The sequence below is a fragment of the Oreochromis niloticus genome, linkage group LG22, assembly GCF_001858045.2.
Source record: "Oreochromis niloticus isolate F11D_XX linkage group LG22, O_niloticus_UMD_NMBU, whole genome shotgun sequence".
Taxonomy (NCBI): Eukaryota; Metazoa; Chordata; class Actinopteri; order Cichliformes; family Cichlidae; genus Oreochromis; species Oreochromis niloticus.
This window is the reverse complement of record NC_031985.2, coordinates 27,743,244-27,764,865: the sequence shown is the minus strand read 5'-3', so window position 1 is coordinate 27,764,865 and position 21,622 is coordinate 27,743,244. Positions and strand designations below refer to the sequence as shown.

Here is a 21,622-nt window from a genome sequence, read left to right as displayed (position 1 = left end):
ACAGGTGATCCAGGTGTTTTGTTTGTTTTCATTCTTTCTTCTCCCCTTTCTCACCATCTCTTCTCCCCTCTATTTTTCTTTCTCTCCCTCTCTTTCTTTCATTCTTTCTCCCTGTCCTATCCACCAGTCATGTCTTTCCCGACTGTAACAACTGAAAATAAAATAAATACATAATTATAATAAAGGTCAATCAAATGGACCAATATGGCAAGGCCATGATGATCCACTTGGTAAAGTAAATCCGCTTGGTATCTCTCTTGGCCTTAAGACAACAATTCTGATGGCTAAAGATCCAAACGGGACAGGGGAAAAAAAAAAAAGAGAATATAATATGGCGCTCTCAGTGTACCTCATGTTTTTCCTCTCTTCTTCCACTTGACTCACTCTTCTCTGGGGGGTTGCTGGGAGAAGGGCCTGAGCAACATATGACACTGGGCTTCAGAGGTAGTGTTAAAAACTCCCAATTCTTTTAATCTTTGGGCTGAAGGAAGGACAATACTCGGTGTATAAATGCTCAATCAACAATATTTTATTTCCATACAATTCAACACTTAAGAGCATAAGAACGTCCGGACGGGAGAGATGCTTGCAGAGGGTCACAGCATGTCTCAAAATGGTGGCAGATTTCACAGCCTCTTATAGCTTCTGGCGACCCCCACCTAATCACAAAAGCTACATCTTCACATGTTTTTCTAATTCTTAGCGAGACTGGCTCCTGACCTTGGCTCCCTGTTTTTCTGCTCTAAAGAAGGTGGGGGTATGGAATGTGGTCTATCTCCCCTGTCCTAGACACAGAGTCTCCTGCATATAACATTTCTTTTTATGATTCAGCAGTAAAGCATGTCAAGAAAACAGTGTAAGACATTCACAGCAGATCAAGGATACAGAGTGATGCACACTTATCTAATGAACTACAAAATGATTATGTTCTTTTAACCCAAAAGTATAATGAGGACTAAACTACATACACAGCACACAATCTAAACTAAAGGATAATATATGTCCTACAGCTGTTACCATAATTCAACTACATTGACTACGGGCATAAAACAACATATGTTTTACTAATGATCTCACAATTCCCCCTTTGATCTCTTTTCTCAAAGAGATCACTTACAACACGCACTCCAGGGTCGCAAGATCCGCGTCTCCCTGATCCTCAGGCCCATCCCTTAACAGAGGCATCATGACCCCCGGGCCCTCCGGCCCTGAGGCTATGGCCCTGTCAATGAGACGGATTACAAGTGCTCTGAGGCAAGGGATGAAACAACAACCACATGTTGTTAGGACTGCAGTGAAAACAGACAGTGAGACCATAATTGACATAACAAAACCTTTCCATTGCCCAAAAACAGAAGTCATCCATTCCTCCAGCGGGTTCTCAATACCTGAGTGTTCATGCATATTATGGGCCAGAGTTCGCAGCCCCTCCAGAGCCTTGGTTATCGAGCCATCTGGAGCAGTATTATTAGGAATAAAGGTGCGGCACATTTGTCCGAACATCGCACAGACCCCCCCTTTTTCAGTCAGAACCATGTCCAACGCCATCCGGTTCTGCACTGCCATTAGGGAGGTGGGACCTAATTCCTCTGCTAACCCCTCAATCGCATCGCGCGTCAAGTTTGCCAGCCGGAGAACGTTATAATGCACATAATTAATTCTATCCACGTTTTTATTGGGGGTGATGGGAAAAAAGGCACAAATCACTGGGATGTTTTCAAAACCGGCTGCTATCTGATCTGCTAATTTATACTCATTAGGGACGCCGCGCGGAACACCGATAGAATCTATATACGTGGGTGAATTAGCAGTTAGATCAAACGACCAAGAAGATCTTTTAGACAACACCTGACGTCTGCGCCTAATCGTGAGTCGCGCATTACCATCCATCGCCACGGGTTTAACCTTCTCCCCTATTATCAGCAGAGGCGCTCCTAATCTGACCATGGCACAAACACCAAACGCTTCTCTTGGTATTCGCACATGCAGACTCCCACCTCCACAATAATAGTACAAACCAGCTCGAGCCCAGGTCCCAACGGTTGTGGCGCCCGCACACGAGGCATTCCCTCTTCCTGGATACGTCACCGTACACCAGTCAGCCGGGATCTCTCCAGCGTCATACTCCTGCTCTCCAGGGTCGTCTGCTGTAAAATTAAAACAAGTGTAATTAGCTTTCCTGGGCGTAAACGGTCCGGGGACGGTATTATTATCTATGGGGGGAAATAAAACAGACAATGGAGCACATTTTCCTGAAGATACTGCTCTCCGAGTGAGTCGGAGCATGCAATCAAAACCCCACTGGTCTTCTGGATGCAGAGGTGCTGGTTCAGTAAATAAATGTGGGCGTGCCGTAGCGCATGCCACACAATCAGACACATTTTGCTCTTTTGCATTTGCAATCAGCCAATCCAACCACAGGTTGCTGTCCACATACCCTGTGGCACGAGACATCAGCTGTCGGGGTTTCCATTTTGTATAGTCCACTTTCGTTACCTTAGAGTTGGAAGGGGGGGCTCTCACAGGTGCGGTGTCGATGCTGGATACATTACCGGGTGGATCTTTAAAATTTATCTTTATCACGCCCATCAGGTCTCTCCCTGAAACATCTACGCCTAATAGTAAATAAAATACTTTATCAGCTTTCCTGTATTGCTGAGGTGTAACCCGCCACCCACCAACAGACATTGTAATTGGATTTTGACTGTTACTAAAATCACGCTGAATCGCAAACCCTTCCCATCGGCCCGGTGAGTCCCACCCTGGGGCTGTGTAGGCTGTCACCATATCCCACACCGGACACGGGTAACGCCCCAAGGCAGTGGGATGGCCTATAAGACAAGCACCAGTTAGTTGCAGGTCATGACATATCCAAACTTCATACCCACGCCAACTAGCACTATCATCCCCACACTTTATCACGGAACAAAGATCAAAAGTGAAGGCTGTTGTGGATCCTCTAACGTAATCCACCTCTATGCCTCCATAATGTAACAAACAAGGATCCGATCTCTCACCTACATCGCGCTCAGGTCTGGTCATCTCAGGATCCGCTAAAGGAAGAGGTGTTGGATGAGTTCTGAAGCTGGGCAACTCACATAACAGAAAAATAGTAGTTACCACACCAATAATGATTATAGTTAACACTCCCATCACTCCCCAGTTCTCCCAAAGCTTTATTTTCGCATTAGACTTTCCCACCCCCATTTCAGTAATACCTAATAGCTTCTAGACTAGAGCTTCTGTCTAAGGCACTTTTAATTTTATTATTACTGCAGCTATCAATATCTTCCAGTCGGGTGATTCTCGACTTCTTTCTTCAACCTCCGGGGTAGACTACCCTTTGGTCGTTGCACAGATCAGGGGATTATTCTGCCCCTTCTTTACTAAGATCTGTGTTTTTTGGGGTCACAGGCGTGTCCCCCTTTTTCGCCAAGAGCCTCTCCGACCGCCTAGGCTCCTCTGCCGCCGCACACTGGCTCCAGTGATACCAAGTGTCGCCTTTGCCTTTCAGCTGGACCGCATGAGAGGTTCGAGTGGTCACCTTGAAAGGTCCCGTCCACCTCGGCTCGTCCCACTTTCGCTTATACACCTTCAGCCACACCCACTTCACCTCCGGCGTGGTCACCTCCTTTCCGGTCGGGTCTCCCACCTGCGTAGTGAAACTAGAGACAAGAGCTTTTAGTGCTTTAAACTGTTTCAGATGTTCAGACACATTTACCTCCTCTCTTAATTGTCTTACACCTGCTGCAGGGCCGGGAAACTGTCTCCCTGTCAGCAGCTCATATGGAGTAAATCCGGTGCTCTGATTAACGGAGCACCTCACACTCATACGTGCTATGGGAAGAGCATCAACCCAATTCATGTTTGTCTGTGCACAGATTTTTGCCAATTTGTTTTTAAGATTTTGGTTCATTCTCTCCACTTTTCCCTGAGATTGTGGATGGTAAACTGTACCATATCTATGTTGCAACCCCAACATACATTCCACCTCAGCGAGATCTCGATTTTTAAAGTGAGTGCCATTATCTGATCTTACCTTCTCTGGAAATCCATGCCAGGGGACATAATAATTCACCAGACATTTGATCACCGTTTTACTGTCTTCTCTACGTGTTGGCCACGCCTCTGGCCAGCCGGTCAGAGCATTCACACACACCAACAGATATCTAAACCCTCGAACGGTAGTTATCATGTCAGTATAATCAATCACAATTTCCTGGCCTGGTCTTTCTGGCAAAGGAAACTTACCCATTTCTGGTTTCACGGTGGGCTTTGGATTAGATTGTCCACAGATCAGGCATGTTCTCACGTGTTCCCTTACCATGTTTTTCATGTAGGGATGCCACCAATGACACAAGTCCCTCTCCATTTGGGCTACTCCTACATGTCCTAGCCCATGAGCTTCTTTAATTTTCTCCTGGGCCATTTCTGCTGTGAGTACTGGCCGCCCGTCGGGTCCTCTCCACAATCCTTCTGATTGTACGGCCCCTCTCTCCTGCCACACCGCCTTTTCCTCAGGTGAGGCTCCTTTTTGTGCCTTTTCGATGTCTTCTCGCTGTTGGGCTGGCAGGTCTCCCCATTCCACACCCATACTTACCATTTGTTTTCCTTCCTGATAGCCTGCCACCCGTTTTGCTTCCTCGTCGGCTGCTCTGTTCCCTTTTGCCACCCAAGTGTTAGACTCGTCATGCCCTTTACACTTTATGATGGCCACCTCCAGAGGTTCTTTCAGAGCGTCCTCCAGCTGTCTCATCTCTTCCTCATGTTTAATCGGTTTATTTGAGGCTGTTCTAAATCCAGCCCTCCTCCATTGCCCCAGTTCCACATGTGCTGCTCCAAACACATATGCTGAGTCTGTGTAAATGTTAACTCTTTTTCCTTTCCCTAGTCTCAGAGCTTCTATCACTGCAATAAGCTCTGCTCTCTGCGCTGATTGAGATCTCTCCAATGTTCCTGATTTCTCCACATGCAGCTGATTTCCGACTCCTTTTACCACTGCATAACCTGTTTTCAATCCTTCACTCGGATCCCTAAAACAACACCCGTCTGTAAAGCAGTCATCTGCCTCATTCACCGGTTCTGCTCTCAGATCTGACCTTACTTTCTCCTCAACCTCTACTATTTGTGCACAGTCATGAGGTGTCCCCCCTCCCATCTGGTCTGCCATGTTGATCCCTTCATGTGTGAAGGTCAAATTTGGAGACTCCAGAATCTTAGTCAGTCTCTGTTGTCTCAGTGGGGTCATTGTGAATGCCTGTGAGTTCACATAGGCCACCACACTGTGTGTTGTTAGCACTTTCAGTGGGTGCCCTCTCACAACGTGGGCCACTTTCTGAATTATTTTTGCTACCCCCGCTGCATGCTGTGTGCACGTGGGGTGTCTTTTTTCCATATTATGCAGGCCAATGCTGATATACATCAGCACTCGTCTCCTTCCCCCTTTTTTCTGAAACAAAACACCATTCACCACTCCATTTGTTTCAGAAACATCAACAAAGAAATCAGAGTGATAGTCGGGGATTGCTAAATCTGCTGCACGAGACAGGGCCTGTTTCAGTTCAATGAACCGCATCTCAGCTTCAGTGGTCCAATTCAGATTAGCTGTGAGGTCTCTCATGCCATGTTCTTTCACCAAATCCTGCAAAGGTTTGGTTTTGCCCACATAGTCAGGAATGTAGTGTCTACTGTAACCTGTAAGTCCAAGAAATGACAACATTTCTTTAACAGTACGTGGCTGGGGGTGTGACATAATTGTTTCCCTTTGGGATGCCAACATTCCCACCGTCTGCATCGCCACCACACGACCTAGAAATGTAACTTCAGTTCTGACAAGTTGAAGTTTGTCTCTACTTACTTTAAAGCCTGTTTTGGCCAGCTGACGAAGCACAGTCATCGTCGCTTGAAAGCAAGCATCAGCTGTTTTAGCAGCAATCAGCAAATCGTCCACATACTGGATCAGTGTGCATCCTTCAGGCAATACACATGGAGAAAGAGCATTTTTAAGTACCGGATTAAAAATCCCAGGTGAAAGGGCAAAGCCCTGAGGCAACCGAGTGTAACGCAGCTGCTGGCCTCTGTAAGTAAATGAAAAAATATCTCTCAAAGATGGATGCAGAGGGAGACAAAAGAAAGCATTTGCCAAATCTATGCATGTGAACCACCGCTGGTCTGGAGATAAATTAGTCAAAGCTGTGTAGGGATTTGGTACGGGTACTGTTGGTGTCTTAAGGACAGCGTTTATTGCCCTAAGGTCATGTGCCATGCGATATTTGCCCGTGCCTGATTTTTCAACTGGGAGGATTGGAGTGTTCCATGCAGAGGAAGACGGCTCCAGCACACCCACCTGCAGAAGCCCTGAAATTGTTTCTGCAATCCCATTTTCTGCCTCTGGACTGTGTCTGTATTGTGAACGCCAAATAGGGGTGTCATCCTTTAACTCAAACGTGACGGGTGAACAAAATGTTAAACCCACATCAGTGGGACCTTTAGACCACAGAGTGTCAGGGAGTTCAGCTAGGCCTTTAACAGCTTCCTCGTGATCTGATTTCTCCCTGCCATGTGTTCGCTTTAAATGTTTGTGTTCTTAAAACACTCTGATCAGTGGCCGTCACAGAAATCCGATACGTTTTACAACTGGGTGAGTATGAGACATCAGTGAGTTGTGTTTGCTGCCAATCTGTGGCCCTTATGGCTGCTCTCACCATTGGGCCCAAATCTTTTGCTTGATGACCCTCATGTATTGCCAACGACACGTGGGGAACTGCTTCATCCCCCATTCTATACCAGCTCATTCGATCTTCAGGGAGCGCAACAAACGCTGCCACTCCAGCTGAGCCAACATAGATGTCCTGAGAGTTAAGCTCCCAGGTTTTCTCATCTAAACATTCATAAAATAGATCCTCAAACCACTCAGTTTGCTCGCGGTCGTAAAACAAGGTCACGTGGTAGGGGTCACGCGGGGGTGAATAAACAGACATGGACATTATCCAGGGACGCCAGAGTTGGTACTGTGCCAGAATTCCATCTGATGTGGTCAGTCGCGCCCAGTAAATCTGTGCTGTGCGTTCACAATCCTCCGATAACAGCCTCTGTCCCCTCATTCCTGATTGCAAACAGGACAGCTTTGTTCCATCTTTCAAAGTCACTGTTAATCCATCAGCTCCACACATGATAGTAGCTCCAAGCTTAATGAGCAGGTCCCTGCCCAATAAATTAACTGGAACTTGTGATGAAACCATGTATGAATGTGTTAAGGACTGGCGCCCTAGTTCAGTCTTTAAAGGGGCGGTCACTGGCAGGGTCATGGGTACCCCAGAGAAGCCAATTACACTGATGCTCGTGTCAGACAGTGGGATGTTTTCAGGAGCAGTACGAATGGTGGAATATGTTGCTCCTGTATCCACTAAAAAAGGCAGGTTACGTCCTTGAACCCTCAGTGGCACCAGGGGGTCTGCCCCTCCCCCTATGCCCAGGCCCCTCTGTGGGGTGTGTCAATATTGTTCCTGCTGCCAGTATTCCACTGGATATTGCCCTGGAGGAGCCATTTGTGGATTTGGAACAAAATATCGTCCGCGCCCCCTTGTGGCGGGTTGTGGCTGGTAACCTGGTTGAGGTGGTTCAGGGCACTCTCGAGCCCAATGTCCAGTCTGACCACAGTTGAAGCACACAGTCCCGGGCACATATGGACCTCCTCTCAGCGCACCCCTTTGTCTGCCCATGCCGCCGCCTCCTCCCCGTTGACCACCACGTGAACCCGAATTTCCTCTACCGACCCCACGGCCACCCCAATTTGTTCCTCGCGCAGGTCCCTGTGTGTTGGTTGGAAAAACATTAGGATCTACCTCTGTCCCCATTTGTTGGTAACCTTGAGCCACCATTGCTTTTACTGTTTTATCTTCTTTCTTTTTATCATTCACTTTTTGTCTCGCCTCACCCAGTTGAAACTGTAACAAGTGCTCTTTCATTTTATCTGTGTCCTCATCTTTAGTAATAGCCTCATCATGAGCTTTCTGCAGGCGATGCACCAGATGTTTCTCCCACACGTGAGACTCCGCCCGGGTTATCTAACATGGCCACTCTGACCTGTTCGGGCACACCTTTTAACACAGCTTCTCTAAACCACAATTGTTGCATCCCTTCTCTACCAGGATGCTGGCCCGTTCTAAGGGCCCACGTAGCTTTAGCCTGTTCAATGTACTCCCTTGGAGTTTGATCAGGCTTCCACAGCAGCTTCAAAATCTTAGCAGCATTTGGAGTGGGATATTTTTCACGTAATGCATCTGATATTACATTCACAACACGACAAAATGGGGTGCTATCAACCATCAGTGCTGTGCCTGCTATCTTCTCTATGTCATCCAGAGCTGTGCCTTTGACACATCTGGCAACCACAGCTCTGAAATCTCCCAGAGCCAATTGAACACCTGTTGTAGCTCTATCAAACTCTCTCAGCCACCCCGCACCTCCGTCTGTAATAGGAGGTAATAATTCAGTCAATGCATTAACATCTCCCACTCCGTATGGCTTGTATTTCATGTGACCCCCAGCGGTCACCACCAGGGGGAACTCACCAGCTAACTCAAGATTGTCCTTATCTTCCTGACTCCGACGCACCATGGGGTGTGGTATGTTTCCAGGTTTGGGCCTGACTATTCTGCCTCTTCCTGCTTTTTCTCTAGCTACCCTATTGTGAAAGGCCCCTCCTAGCTCTGGCCCTGCTTCAGGTCTCTGCTTCCCACATCCACCCACTTGAATGTTGTCATCAAGGGTGCCGGATAACCATCCCTCGTATGCGTCCTCATAAGGGCCGCACACCTCACCTTTCCCTACCTGTGGTGCAACTACTACTCCACCCCCAAACTCATCATCAGAAATTTGATATCGTTGCTCTAAAGTCGATATAACTGTTTCAACCAGCCACACAGCCCTATCTTCTTCACTCTCTTCCTGCTGAGGTGACTGTTTCATGGGCGGGGCTTGTGCTCCGCCACAGGCTCCGTCCTCACCAACAAAAGTAGAATTTTGCTTTAATATTCCACTTTTCGGTGTTGGAGTTGGCCGTTTGGGCTCTTTAGATATTTCACAATCTACATAGCCTCCTGTAACCTCTAACACATGGCCATCCCCACCAGAGAGACAGCCCTGCTCTACTCTCAACACAGGATAGAGGGGGGTGGGGGCCTGATAGGGAGGAGGAAAGCCAGTGAGCGATGACTTCACCGGGGAGGCCGGCAGCATCAGCTTATCTGGCTCCTCCTTTCGCTCCCTCATCCAATGCTCCACCCCCTGGCATGTCACTGCCCACCTCGTTACGCGGGCTCTCTCCTCCTGCACTTCCTGCAACTGTTTTCTTTGCCTCCGTCTCACCCAGGTTGAGGCCTCCTCTATCTGAATTCAACCTTTCTTTTTTCGACTACTCTAGAACTCAACCTTTGATCGCAAAATGTGTCTTGTTCTAGTCCAGAATAAATGTGAACCCGTGATTACACGGCCGTTCCAGTGTTATTCTGTTATCGTTTGAGGGCCCTCAGCTCTCAGGTGATAAGCCTGGACCTCCAGACGCCGCTGGTCCGTACGCCGCGTCCAACGTACGGTGGGGGAGCCAACCCCAGGGCAAAATTAATTTCCACAGGTACACTAGGTATCAACCTTTGATCCTAAAATGTGTCTTTACTCTAGTGTCCTCCTAATCACACATCAACCGTCATTGTCACTGTGTTCACGCTTCACACAGAAACACACCCAGAGCGCGCCTCACACACAGAACAGCACCCAGAGCGCGCCTCACACACAGAACAGCACCCAGAGCGCGCCTCACACACACAGAGCAGCACCCAGAGCGCGCCTCACACACACAGAGCGCGTTTTCACCAGCGGAAACTTACACAGAAACCTCTGAGCTCAACTGTTAGAACTATTCCGAAGCACAACCGCACCATACACCAGGTACCCCTTTCACTGCACTTATGGCCGCAACAACGGGGCAAAATCGCATCGTAAAACAGAAGTGATGCACACGTCCCCGAGGCACAACCGCACCATAAACCAGCGTCTGCTTTACATTTATTTCATTGTGATGGCTGCACTTACAGCCACACAGTGGTAATACCCACCATGTTAGTGTAGAGGCTTATAAGTAACATTGCATTCACATTTGTTTTTCTTTAAATATAGGAATTAATTTACAGGACAATAAATAACTGGGTTTGGTTTAGAATTAATTCACATATCCACATAACACTGCATTCTAGTGATGGGTCCTGCAACACTGACGCACCGACGCTAGTATCAAGCTCACCTAGCGAAGCCTGTATCGGTGCGTGCGTCGCTTTAAGAAAAAGTCACGTGATCGATACAGCTGCTGTATCGCTCATTGCCAACGCGCCAAACTGTGTTTAAAAAGTACCGCATCCGCATCTGCCAACGGAATGAGTCGCCACAAAAAAACACGAAATTACTCTCGCAAAGATTAAAAATACACATCTCTCCATAACAAAATGGAGCCCGAAAGAAAAAGAAATGTTTCTGCTGTGTGGGATCATTTTGATCTTTTAACTGGAAATAAGGTAATAGTTTGACTGTCTTTGTTTCAGTGTAATCTATCAGAACACCTCCTCAGTGTTTAGGCATTACAGAGCCAAACATGAAAATGAGGCGACAAACACACCGAGAATGAACACAGGTCGGCCTTTATAGACACTGAACAGCTTTATCATATATTTTTTTTATTATGCGTTTTATTATTTTGAAATCAAGCATCTAGGAGACCAAACATGTTTGACATGTTTGGTCTCCTTTCATTATAAAGGACTGCCAACCCCTTAGTATTGTGGAGAGTGTCGGAGAGAAACATCCCAAGATCAGAGGATCCTTTAACGTACTGGGGGAATAGGAAGACATCAGAACCTTTTCCACCTAGCTTTACAGTTTGTGTACCCCAGCTTCATCTGTGCCTGTGAGTTTTCCAAAGCTGGGGAAATGGTGCCAAAAAAACCCCCCAAAAAACCCCCCGCAATAGACTGAATGCAAAAACAATGGATAAACTTATTTTTCTGGATAGAAATTTATAATAAACTCTGAGTCAATTACATTTAAATGGGTAATATTATATTCACAATACTTTCATTTTAATTTTCACTTAGTGTCATTCACAATATATTTTATAGATGTCTACAATATTTGAAATGTAAAAGATATAAAATGATTCCATGGAAAGTACATTACCTTAGTGTACAAGTACGACTAGGTCATTGAATCGTCTGTTGTGAGTCTCAAGTAAGTTGCCTGCAATGATATTTAAGGTCCAGCAGGTGTCAGTATGGAGCACAACAGCAACACTGTGTCGACACAGTATCGATACAGTTTGGGGAACGTGCTGAAACGCTTCATGAGGCCTCATCTACCCATCACTACTGCATTCTAAAATAAGTGCGCACATTTTAGTTTACACTGTTATGTATGATTAATCTTTTGTTTTCTGAGTTACCTTAGTTGCAGCTGCTCCAGTCCCTTGATTGAGGAGCCAAGAGGTGGAAAAGGGGCGGAGCGAGCTTTGATGGAAGACTGCTAATTGGTTCATTCCATAACTCGGGACCATGGGGGGGAATTGGAGTTCATTATGTTAGTTTCAGTTAGGTTTTGTGTGTTTTACCCCTCTGTATTTTTGTGGGCTGATCAGCCACTATTTAAGTTTCCCCTTTGTCTCGTTAAGTTAGGTCAGTTTGTTTGAGTTATCAGTAGTGTTGTCAATTTTGAGTAGAGTTCTGTTATTTTGACCTCTTTTATGGGCCCAAGATTTTGATTCTTTTTGCATGATTTAACCAATTGTTTTTTGGGTTAAATAAAAAATCTTTCTTTTGGACTTTAACCTGTGCCTAAGTTTCCTTCACTGCTTGGTCCATCACAAGTGGTGTCAGGAGTGGGATCAGCAGTTGAAGGCACAGGATTTTTTTTTCCCTCTTTTTTCCCCTCTTCACTTATTAAGCCATGCACAGAATGGGAAGGAGTGGCAGAGGAGCAAAAGGAGATTATCAAAACCAGCCGGTTGGAGTGGTAGAGCAAGAAGAAGGAGGAGAGGAAAATGGAGCCTCTGGAGGGGTGGATAGCACTGAGAGCCAAGGTAAGGAGCCGACAATGTCAGAACTGATTTCCATCCTTCGTTCTCATATGGGTCAGCAGGAGGCCGAGGAAGCAAGAAGAAGGGAGGAGTTTACCCATCAGGAACAGCGCTTTAAAGCACTGCAACATCAGTTTCAGCTGTTGCAGGTAGAAGTGCAAGCTCGTACCTCCCCGGTCCCTGAGCCTCAAATGGAGGAACCTCAACAACCAGAGGTAGAGTCCTTTGAAGAGGAGGATCCTCCCTGTGCTGGCTCCAGTAATGAGCAAATACATCCTCAATCAGGTCAGTCTCGCTTTCATGAACCCAGGCTGGAAAAATTGACGATATGCAGGATGATATTGAACATTTTTTAACAACATTTGAACGCATGGCTGTAGTTTGCCGGTGGCAAAAAATGGACTGGGTTTTTCATCTGATTCCTTTACTCACTGGCAAAGCAAGAGGTGCGTATGTTCATATGGATATGGATGACTCTCTAGACTATGATAAAGTTAAAGCAGCTATTCTTCAAAAATATGACATTAATCCTGAGACATATAAACTGAGGTTCCGTTCACTGGAGGTAAAACCTGATGAGAATCCAAAAGAACTATATGCAAGATTGAAAGAGTTATATGAGAAGTGGGTAAAGCCAAAAGGAAAAACGGTGCATGAGGTTGGTGAAATATTAATTTTAGAACAATACTTGAGAATGTTGTCTCCTGAGTTACAGATATGGATTAAAGAACGCAATCCAAACTCTGCTGCGGCGGCCGCAGAGCTGGCTGATGTGTTTGTGGCGGCACGGAGAAAAGGACAGCCATGGAGCCACACAGCTTGGAAAATGAGAGATGTTTCAAAATCTGTACCTCACTACCAGAAAGCAGGGGTGAGTAAACCTCCAAAGAGCCAGTCTGTCAATATGCCGTCAAGACCCCCACCCAAGACTGTGATTTGTTATTTGTGTGGGATGGAGGGCCACACAAAACCTATGTGCCCAAAGAATTCTACAAAAATAACTCAAATGTGTTTTGTGCCCCGACAAAGTGTGGAACCTAAAGTGGAATTTGAGAATGGTTTCAAAATGACCTTAGTTGAGGTTGATGGGAAACCATTAAAGGCCCTTGTTGACTCAGGAAGTACTCAGACTCTTGTGCACCGAGACTTTGTTCCTGCAAATAAAGTTAATAATGTGGAGACAATCCCTGTTTGCTGCATTCATGGAGATGAGAGGTCATATCCAACAGCAGATCTGTACATCAAGGTACAAGGACAAACCTATATTCTAAATATTGGTGTTGCAGAGAATCTGCCGTTTCCAGTAGTGCTGGGTCGAGATCTGCCTGTGTTGTTTAACTTGCTGAATCCTAGTCATACATGCAATGTTGCAGTAACAAGAGCTCAAGCTAAGAAGAAAGAGGAATCCCTACACCCACTCCGTGCCTTGCCCTTCTATGATGTGGACATAGAGACTGCACCCGGGAAGTCTCGTAAGTCTCGTAGACAGAGAAGGCAAGAGAAGTTTCTACATACTGCTGTTCGAGCAGCTCCTAGCACAGAGCCTGAGTTACCTTTGGGTTTTAAAATCCCTGCTAATATTATTGAAATGCAACATGACGATCCATCTTTAACATCTCTGTTCCAGAAAGCTGCAGAGAGGAACTAAGTAAGATCTGAACAGCAAGGGGGGGTTTCTGCTGAAGGATGGCATTCTGTATCGTCAGCAGGGTTCAGCATTACAGTTTGTGGTTCCTAGAGCCGTTCAGAAGGTGGTGCTCTCCTTGGGACACTCCATTCCATGGGCTGGCCACTTGGGAAAGCACAAAACCATGGCCCGCATTAAAAAATATTTTCATTGGCCTGGAATGCGCTCAGATGTGACACTGTTCTGTAAAAGCTGCCCTCAGTGCCAGAAGTCTTCTCTTAAAATCCCCTCCAGAGCTCCTCTCCAGTCTCTACCAATTATCAGCACTCCATTTGAACGGCTAGGAATGGACATTGTTGGTCCTCTAGAAAGAAGCAAGGCAGGCAACCGTTACATGCTTGTTGTGACAGATTACGCTACAAAATATCCGGAGGTCTTTCCTTTGAGATCAATAAAAGCCAAAGCAGTCGCCCTCTGTCTCATACAGTTCTTCTCAAGGGTTGGTTTTCCTCGTGAAATTCTTACTGACCGTGGCACTAACTTTATGTCCACTTTGTTAAAGCAGGTGTACCAACTCCTTGGGATTAAGAGCCTGAGGACAACGCCATACCATCCTCAGACAGATGGCCTAACAGAGTGCTTCAATCAGACCCTGAAACAAATGTTATGTAAATTTGTCAATGAAACTGGTACAGACTGGGATCAGTGGCTGCCCTACCTCCTCTTTGCATATAGAGAAGTACCCCAGGCCTCTACAGGTTTTTCACCTTTTGAATTATTGTATGGCCATGAGGTACGAGGCCCCTTGTCTCTTCTGAGGGAGACTTGGGAGGGTGACCAAGAAAGATCACAGGCTGTCAATGTTGTCTCTTATGTTGTCCAGATGCGGGAACGGTTGGAGAAGATGACGGCGCTGGCCCAAGCCCACAAAGCAGAAGCACAGCAGCACCAGAAGGCCTGGTACGACCAGTCAGCTCGGCAAAGATCCTTCAGTCCTGGTCAGAAGGTGCTGGTGCTTCTTCCAATTGATGACAGTAAGCTGTTAGCAAAGTGGCAAGGGCCATATGAGATCCAAAAGAAACTTGGGCAAACAACCTATAAGGTCGCTATTCCAGATCAGCCCCGCTCCAGCAGAGTACTGCACATTAACCTGCTTAAGGAATGGGTGGAGAGACCAAAAGCGGATGTCTTTCTGATCCGGGAGGTTTCGGAGGAGGAGGAAGTAGATGATCAGTATCTGCCAAAACCCACTCCTCAGGACCTGGATCTCAACCATCTTCCTGAGGAAAGACAGGCTCAGGTGAGAAACCTGTGTAAATTAGATGTGTTCAGCGAAAATCCTGGTAGAACGGACATTGTGGAACATGACATTGTGTTGAAAGATGGCGCTTCTGTGAGGAGAATGAGTTACAGGATACCTGAGCGTCTATTGATCCCGTTGAAAGAGGAGATCGACCTGATGTTGTCACTAGGAATCATTGAAACCTCGAAGAGCGAGTGGTGCCACCCGGTGGTCCTGGTGCCAAAGGATGGCAGTATTCGTTTCTGTATAGATTTCAGGTACCTGAATGCAATATCACAATTTGATTCATATCAAACTCCCTGCATTGATGACATGGTTGAGCGCCTTGGGAAGGCCAGATACCTGACAACAATAGACCTCTGCAAGGGTTATTGGCAGGTACCACTGACTGAGCGCTCAAAAGAGCTGACTGCTTTCCGGACCCCGTGGGGCTTGTTCCAGTTTAAAGTCATGCCCTTTGGACTGCATGGTGCCCCAGCAACATTCCAGAGACTGATGGACCAGGTACTGTCTGACATGTCTGATTTTGCTGCAGCCTACCTTGATGACATAGTGATTTTCAGTTCTACCTGGGAAGAACATCTGTAACACCTGGAGAAGGTATTGGGGCGTCTTCAGTCTGCAGGGTTGACTGTTAATCCAGCTAAGTGTGCCATTGCCAAGGCTGAAACTGAGTACCTTGGGTTTGTGATTGGAAATGGAGTAATAAAACCTCAAGTCAATAAGGTCACCGCCATAGAATCCTGTCCCTTGCCAGAGACCAGAAAACAGCTGAGATCGTTTTTAGGTATGGCAGGATTCTATCATCGGTTTATCCCTCATTTCTCCACCAGGGCAGCTCTTCTGACGGATCTGACTGGTGCCCGAAGTCCCAATAAGATCACCTGGACAGAGGAAGCTAAGATGGCTTTTCAGGACCTACGACAATCTCTGAGTAAGAGCCCAGTCTTGCACAGCCCTGATTTTGAGAGAAATTTCATTCTTCAGACTGATGCCTCAGAGAGAGGATTGGGAGCTGTTCTGTTACAGGGACCGCCTGGAGAGCGTCATCCAGTGGCCTTCATCAGCCGCAAGCTGTTTCCGAGGGAAGTGCAATACTCGACCATCGAGAAGGAGGGACTTGCCATCAAATGGGCCCTGGACTCCTTTAGGTATTATCTTCTCGGGCGGGAGTTCATATTGGAAACAGACCACAAGGCTCTTCAATGGATAGAGAGAATGAAGGACACAAATGGAAGGATCACGCGATGGTACCTTGCAATCCAGCCATTCCGCTTTACCATCAACCACATCCCCGGCAAAGATAACTGCACTGCAGACTGTCTCTCTCGCTGTCCCAGGGAGAGATCTGAAGAGGGGGAGTGTGTGATGGCTGCACTTACAGCCACACAGTGGTAATACCCACCATGTTAGTGTAGAGGCTTATAAGTAACATTGCATTCACATTTGTTTTTCTTTAAATATAGGAATTAATTTACAGGACAATAAATAACTGGGTTTGGTTTAGAATTAATTCACATATCCACATAACACTGCATTCTAAAATAAGTGCGCACATTTTAGTTTACACTGTTATGTATGATTAATCTTTTGTTTTCTGAGTTACCTTAGTTGCAGCTGCTCCAGTCCCTTGATTGAGGAGCCAAGAGGTGGAAAAGGGGCGGAGCGAGCTTTGATGGAAGACTGCTAATTGGTTCATTCCATAACTCGGGACCATGGGGGGGAATTGGAGTTCATTATGTTAGTTTCAGTTAGGTTTTGTGTGTTTTACCCCTCTGTATTTTTGTGGGCTGATCAGCCACTATTTAAGTTTCCCCTTTGTCTCGTTAAGTTAGGTCAGTTTGTTTGAGTTATCAGTAGTGTTGTTAATTTTGAGTAGAGTTCTGTTATTTTGACCTCTTTTATGGGCCCAAGATTTTGATTCTTTTTGCATGATTTAACCAATTGTTTTTTGGGTTAAATAAAAAATCTTTTTTTTGGACTTTAACCTGTGCCTAAGTTTCCTTCACTGCTCGGTCCATCACATTCATACTAAGTAAAAATTTTACTTATTAATTTTATGGCCGCATCCCTCGAGGCACAACCGCACCATAAACCACCTTCAAACCTCTATTCAATGTGCTGAAACCAGCTACCACTCATGCTGCACTTACGGCCGCATCACCAGAACACGGCCGCATCATAAACCAACCTACGGAACGCGTTACTGGCGCTTAACCGCACCGTAAGCCAGCATCTGCTTAACCTTAATTTTCTACTAATTTCATGGCCGCGTCAACGGGGGCTTAACCGACACCATAAACCAACTTCAAAACCTCTAATCAATGTACTGGACTTATGGCCGCATCAACGAAAGAGATTCTAATATCTTATTGCTACAGAAGCCAGTCTTAGACAAAGTTAAATGTGGAAGGTAAAGTGGGCTGCAACTAGACTCAACGTAGTATGTTATTAGTATCTTGCTAGAATCAGTTCATTTAACACACTGGAATTCAGCCTCAACTTATGTTGTTAGTATCTTGTGCCAAAAACCAGACACCGACAAATTTAATGTGAAAATACGTGTAACTCAGCGAACAGATTAATTTGGAAAGCCCAATATGCACATTTGGTATTTATAATACAACAGGCTGTGCTTGCCTTTCTGTTTGGACCGGTCCTCTGTTCGCCTCACCCCACGATCTCACCACAGGCCAAATCTGCACCTCCTCAGCACACCAAAGATCCGGGTCACCAGGCACCAAGTATTACCAGAAATGCAAAGTGTTCTTCAACTTTTAGTCTGAAATCTATGCTTAATGAAAAACTGCAGGGCTATTTAGACAACAGTGTGCATACCTGTTCAGCACCCTTGCAATTCCAAAGTCTCCAAGCTGAACTGTTCCATCTTTTGTCAAAAAGATGTTCTACACAAGTATTATGAGAACACGTGTAAATAAACCAATACATGCAAACACACAATTTATCACTTAAAGGGAGGTCTTGTGATTTATGAAACAATACCTGTGATTTTATGTCTCTGTGGAGAATTTTTCGATCGTGTACATGCTTGAGCGCTAGGCAGATCTACACAAACCAATCTAGGATCTCAAAAAGGGAGACTACAGTAAACCATACTTATTGTGATCAGTTTAACCCAATATGTGTATACTGTTTGCACAGTGACTGCCTCGAGTAGTTGCTGACTTACTTGCTCTTCTGAGAACAGTACCCCTTTCTGAGAGTTGATCTTTTTCAATAGGTCTCCACCCTCGCAGTAGTCCATCACAATATACAGACAGCCACCCTCTGGGAAAAAAAATACAAATAAAATAAAAAACTTATAGTATGTAATTATCACACAGTGCACATTTGATAATATTTTCTTCACATAAACAGATGACCTTTTTGGATGGCATTAGTACCTTCAAAAGATTCCTTATACTGGACGATGTTTGGATGACTCATGCTGGCAAGAACAGCAACTTCCTTTCGAGATTCCTGCCTCTCTTTGCTGGACATCTGTCAAAGTAATGAAGAGGGTAACGAGATGAAGCGCAGGCTGAAAACAACATGCGAAGCTTGTGTAATATATGCACAGAAGCTTACTCCAGATATGCCAATCTCCTTGATGACATATTGGTGTCCATCATCTTTGGATTTGACCAGGATAGCCTTTCCGAATGAACCTTCCCCAATTTTCTTCACCTTTTCGTACTTGTCCATGTTATTGGATTGACTGGCTCCACATGCTGGATCTGCAAAGACATCAAGAACATGCTAATGCTATTGCTCGGTGTAATTAGGCTTTAATCGAGAGTTCCGTGACAGCAGTTTTAGAAAAGGCAACCATGCTGAGATGCAAGACACAACACAGCTGGTAGCAAAACAGCTAGCGCTCCCGTTACTTAGAAGTTAGAAGAAGATGGGAGCTTCATAAAATATTTACCTTGTGAATGTACAAAACTCTGGCTGATATAATAGAACAGGTTCACTGTGTAGCCCTATACATTTGTGTGTGCCTTACCATTAGTCTTTTCTCGCTGCCTTTCTCATAGAGCAGGGGTCTCAAACTCGCGGCCCGCGGGCCAATTGCGGCCCGCAGGACGATAGTTTTTGGCCCCCACCTTAATATGAAAATTTAATATTAGTGCGGCCCGCGAGTTTGATAATGTATGACACTTTACAGTGTTGTGTGCGGAGCTGAACTAACCTACCAATCGGGGTGGGATATGGATCTCAGGTGACTATCAGCCGGGCTTGATGCAAGCAGGGAAACATTTCTCAATGAGTAAAAGTTACAGCAGCATTGCCCTGGAGTGTTTCTTTCTTTTCTGTGCCTGGCTGGCTGCCTCCTTTCTATTGGGCAAACGCGGACATTCGCCCCAGCGCGCTGCGTTCACAACACTTCAAAAAAAGTTGGGGTTTTTTTTAAGTTGCTGCACAGCGGGACATTACACGTATATAGATTTATACACACGTCAGTGGAATTTTTAGTTATTTTTTCACAGAGAGAGGCCGTATGTTAACTCTGTGATGCATAGGCGGCGGGGTAAAAGAAAAGTAATGAACTCAATGCAGCCCAATTTAGTCTGCAGTCACATAGCGACACCTGTTCATCGGCAATAACAGTCCCCGGTAACCCGGACTAAGTATAGGGTCGCACCGTAATTTGTGGGTCGATGTTTTTTATGGGCTCAAAATGTGGTCATAAATATTTTGTACTTGTAAATCAGTTTTGTACTTGTAAATCAGGATTTGTATGTGTAAAAAGAATTTGTGTGTGTGTAAAAAAGATTTGTATGTGTAAAAAAGATTTGTGTGTGTGTGTAAAAAAGATTTGTATGTGTAAAAAGAATTTGTCCGTGCGTAAAAAAGATTTGTATGTGTAAAAAAGATTTGTGTGTGTGTAAAAAAGATTTGTGTGTGGACTTAGCCAAAACAAAGCCTGCAAGTCACAAGTACGAATTTTGACCCTATTTTTCTTCCTGTCATCTGATTGGTCAATGTCATGTCAATCACAAATGTAACAATCCAATCAGAGAACAGATGGGTTTGGCTGTCGGAGGGGCACTTTTTTTGAACTGCAGGGCTTTGAAGGGAATAAATGCCCTTTTACATGCCAACCCAGCGTTTTCCTTCGTCACCACGAAGGAAAACAGTCTGTGGTCCTCCGAGTTTGGTGATTTTTGTGTCACAGGTCTACGTGTTTAATACAGCGCTGTGGACCGTGGGGGGGGGGGCAGTGTTTTGGAAATGACAGTCTTCATTACAAAGCTTTCTTCGTTATGAATTAGCATACATGTTTTTATTGAACATTTGAAGAACTAGCAAAAAAACCAGAAACTCTTGTAGTAAAACAGAATGTCTTATTACCAGAAATGCAAAGTGTTCTTCAACTTTTAGTCTGAAATCTATGCTTAATGAAAAACTGCAGGGCTATTTAGACAACAGTGTGCATACCTGTTCAGCACCCTTGCAATTCCAAAGTCTCCAAGCTGAACTGTTCCATCTTTTGTCAAAAAGATGTTCTACACAAGCATTATGAGAACACATGTAAATAAACCAATACATGCAAACACACAACTTATCACTTAACCTCTTAAGCCCCCAAGGGGGTTTTTGAGCTTCCTGCTCGAAAATGTAATGCCCAAATTAAATTGGTTATTTCTCTGCAATTACAAACTCTGTCCTTACACTGTAAGAAATGTACATAAAAATTACAGTAAATAACTGCGAAATGGCAACGGTAAATGACCATTAAATCCAAAAAAGTAGATAATTGTAATATTTATGTTGAATCACTGTAAATTGAAAAATGGTAAATTGCTTTAATTTTTGCACTGCTAAAATGTTTAAAGTACATTAATGTACAGTAATATGACCCATTGTCTTTGAAAACAACAAGAAAAATTTGTAACATTATTTACAATTAATCACCCTATAATTTACGTAATAATTCTGTATGAATAACAGTCTTTTCTGCTATAATCATTTGAATTTACAATCTACAACTGTATATTAATCACCAAAAACATACCGTACTTTTAACTGTACCAAAAAGTCAAAACATTGTTAGAATTATTGTGAAAACTACGGTAAAAAAAAAAAATTAAGAAGCTCAAGCTGCTTAATAAAACAGTATATCTTAGTAGTAAATATGGTCAGTTACTGCAAATAAAAAATATGTATATGCTTTTTAGTTCTACAGTCTCTCCTAGTGTAAAACACAAGTATTCACAATGAAAACTAAAATTCTGGCATAATTAATGACAAAAGGACATCTGCTACAGTGGCCCCTAGAGACAAAGCACATGCAAATTCCAAAACACGTACAAACTCCAAAGCACGTACAAACTCCTAAGCACGTATAAATCCCGAAGCACGTACAAATTCTGAAGCACGTACAAATTCTGAAGCACATACAAACCGCAAAGCACGTACAAACTCCAAAGCACGTACTTTGCAGTTTGGATGTGTTTTTGAGTTTGTACGTGCTTTGGAGTTTGGAGAAGCACGTACAAACTAGAAAGCACGTACAAACTCAAAAACACATCCAAACTCCGAAGCACGTATAAATTCCGAAGCACGTACA

At 44.8% G+C, this 21,622-nt stretch overlaps 1 protein-coding gene across 1 annotated transcript; it reads right to left on the bottom strand.

Moving 5' to 3' along the window:
* Positions 1–380: 380 nt before the first annotated feature.
* LOC102082950 (serine/threonine-protein kinase Nek1-like) lies at positions 381–19,079 on the bottom strand. Its single transcript, XM_025902410.1, has 5 exons — positions 19,055–19,079; positions 18,637–18,785; positions 18,453–18,549; positions 18,239–18,336; positions 381–3,665 (listed from the first exon to the last, which is right to left on the bottom strand). Exons 2-5 carry the CDS (start codon positions 18,751–18,753, stop codon positions 3,585–3,587), a joined length of 393 nt encoding a protein of 130 aa, XP_025758195.1. The 5' UTR covers positions 18,754–18,785; positions 19,055–19,079; the 3' UTR covers positions 381–3,584.
* Between the last annotated feature and the right edge of the window lie 2,543 nt (positions 19,080–21,622).

Coding starts and splice junctions, on each gene's coding strand:
- LOC102082950 (XM_025902410.1), bottom strand. CDS start 18,753: ATGGACAAGTACGAAAAGGTGAAGAAAATTGGGGAAGGTTCATTCGGA. Junction 18,550..18,636: donor AGGAGATTGGCATATCTGGA/GTAAGCTTCTGT, acceptor TTACTTTGACAG/ATGTCCAGCAAAGAGAGGCA. Junction 18,337..18,452: donor GTATAAGGAATCTTTTGAAG/GTACTAATGCCA, acceptor TTTTTTTCCCAG/AGGGTGGCTGTCTGTATATT.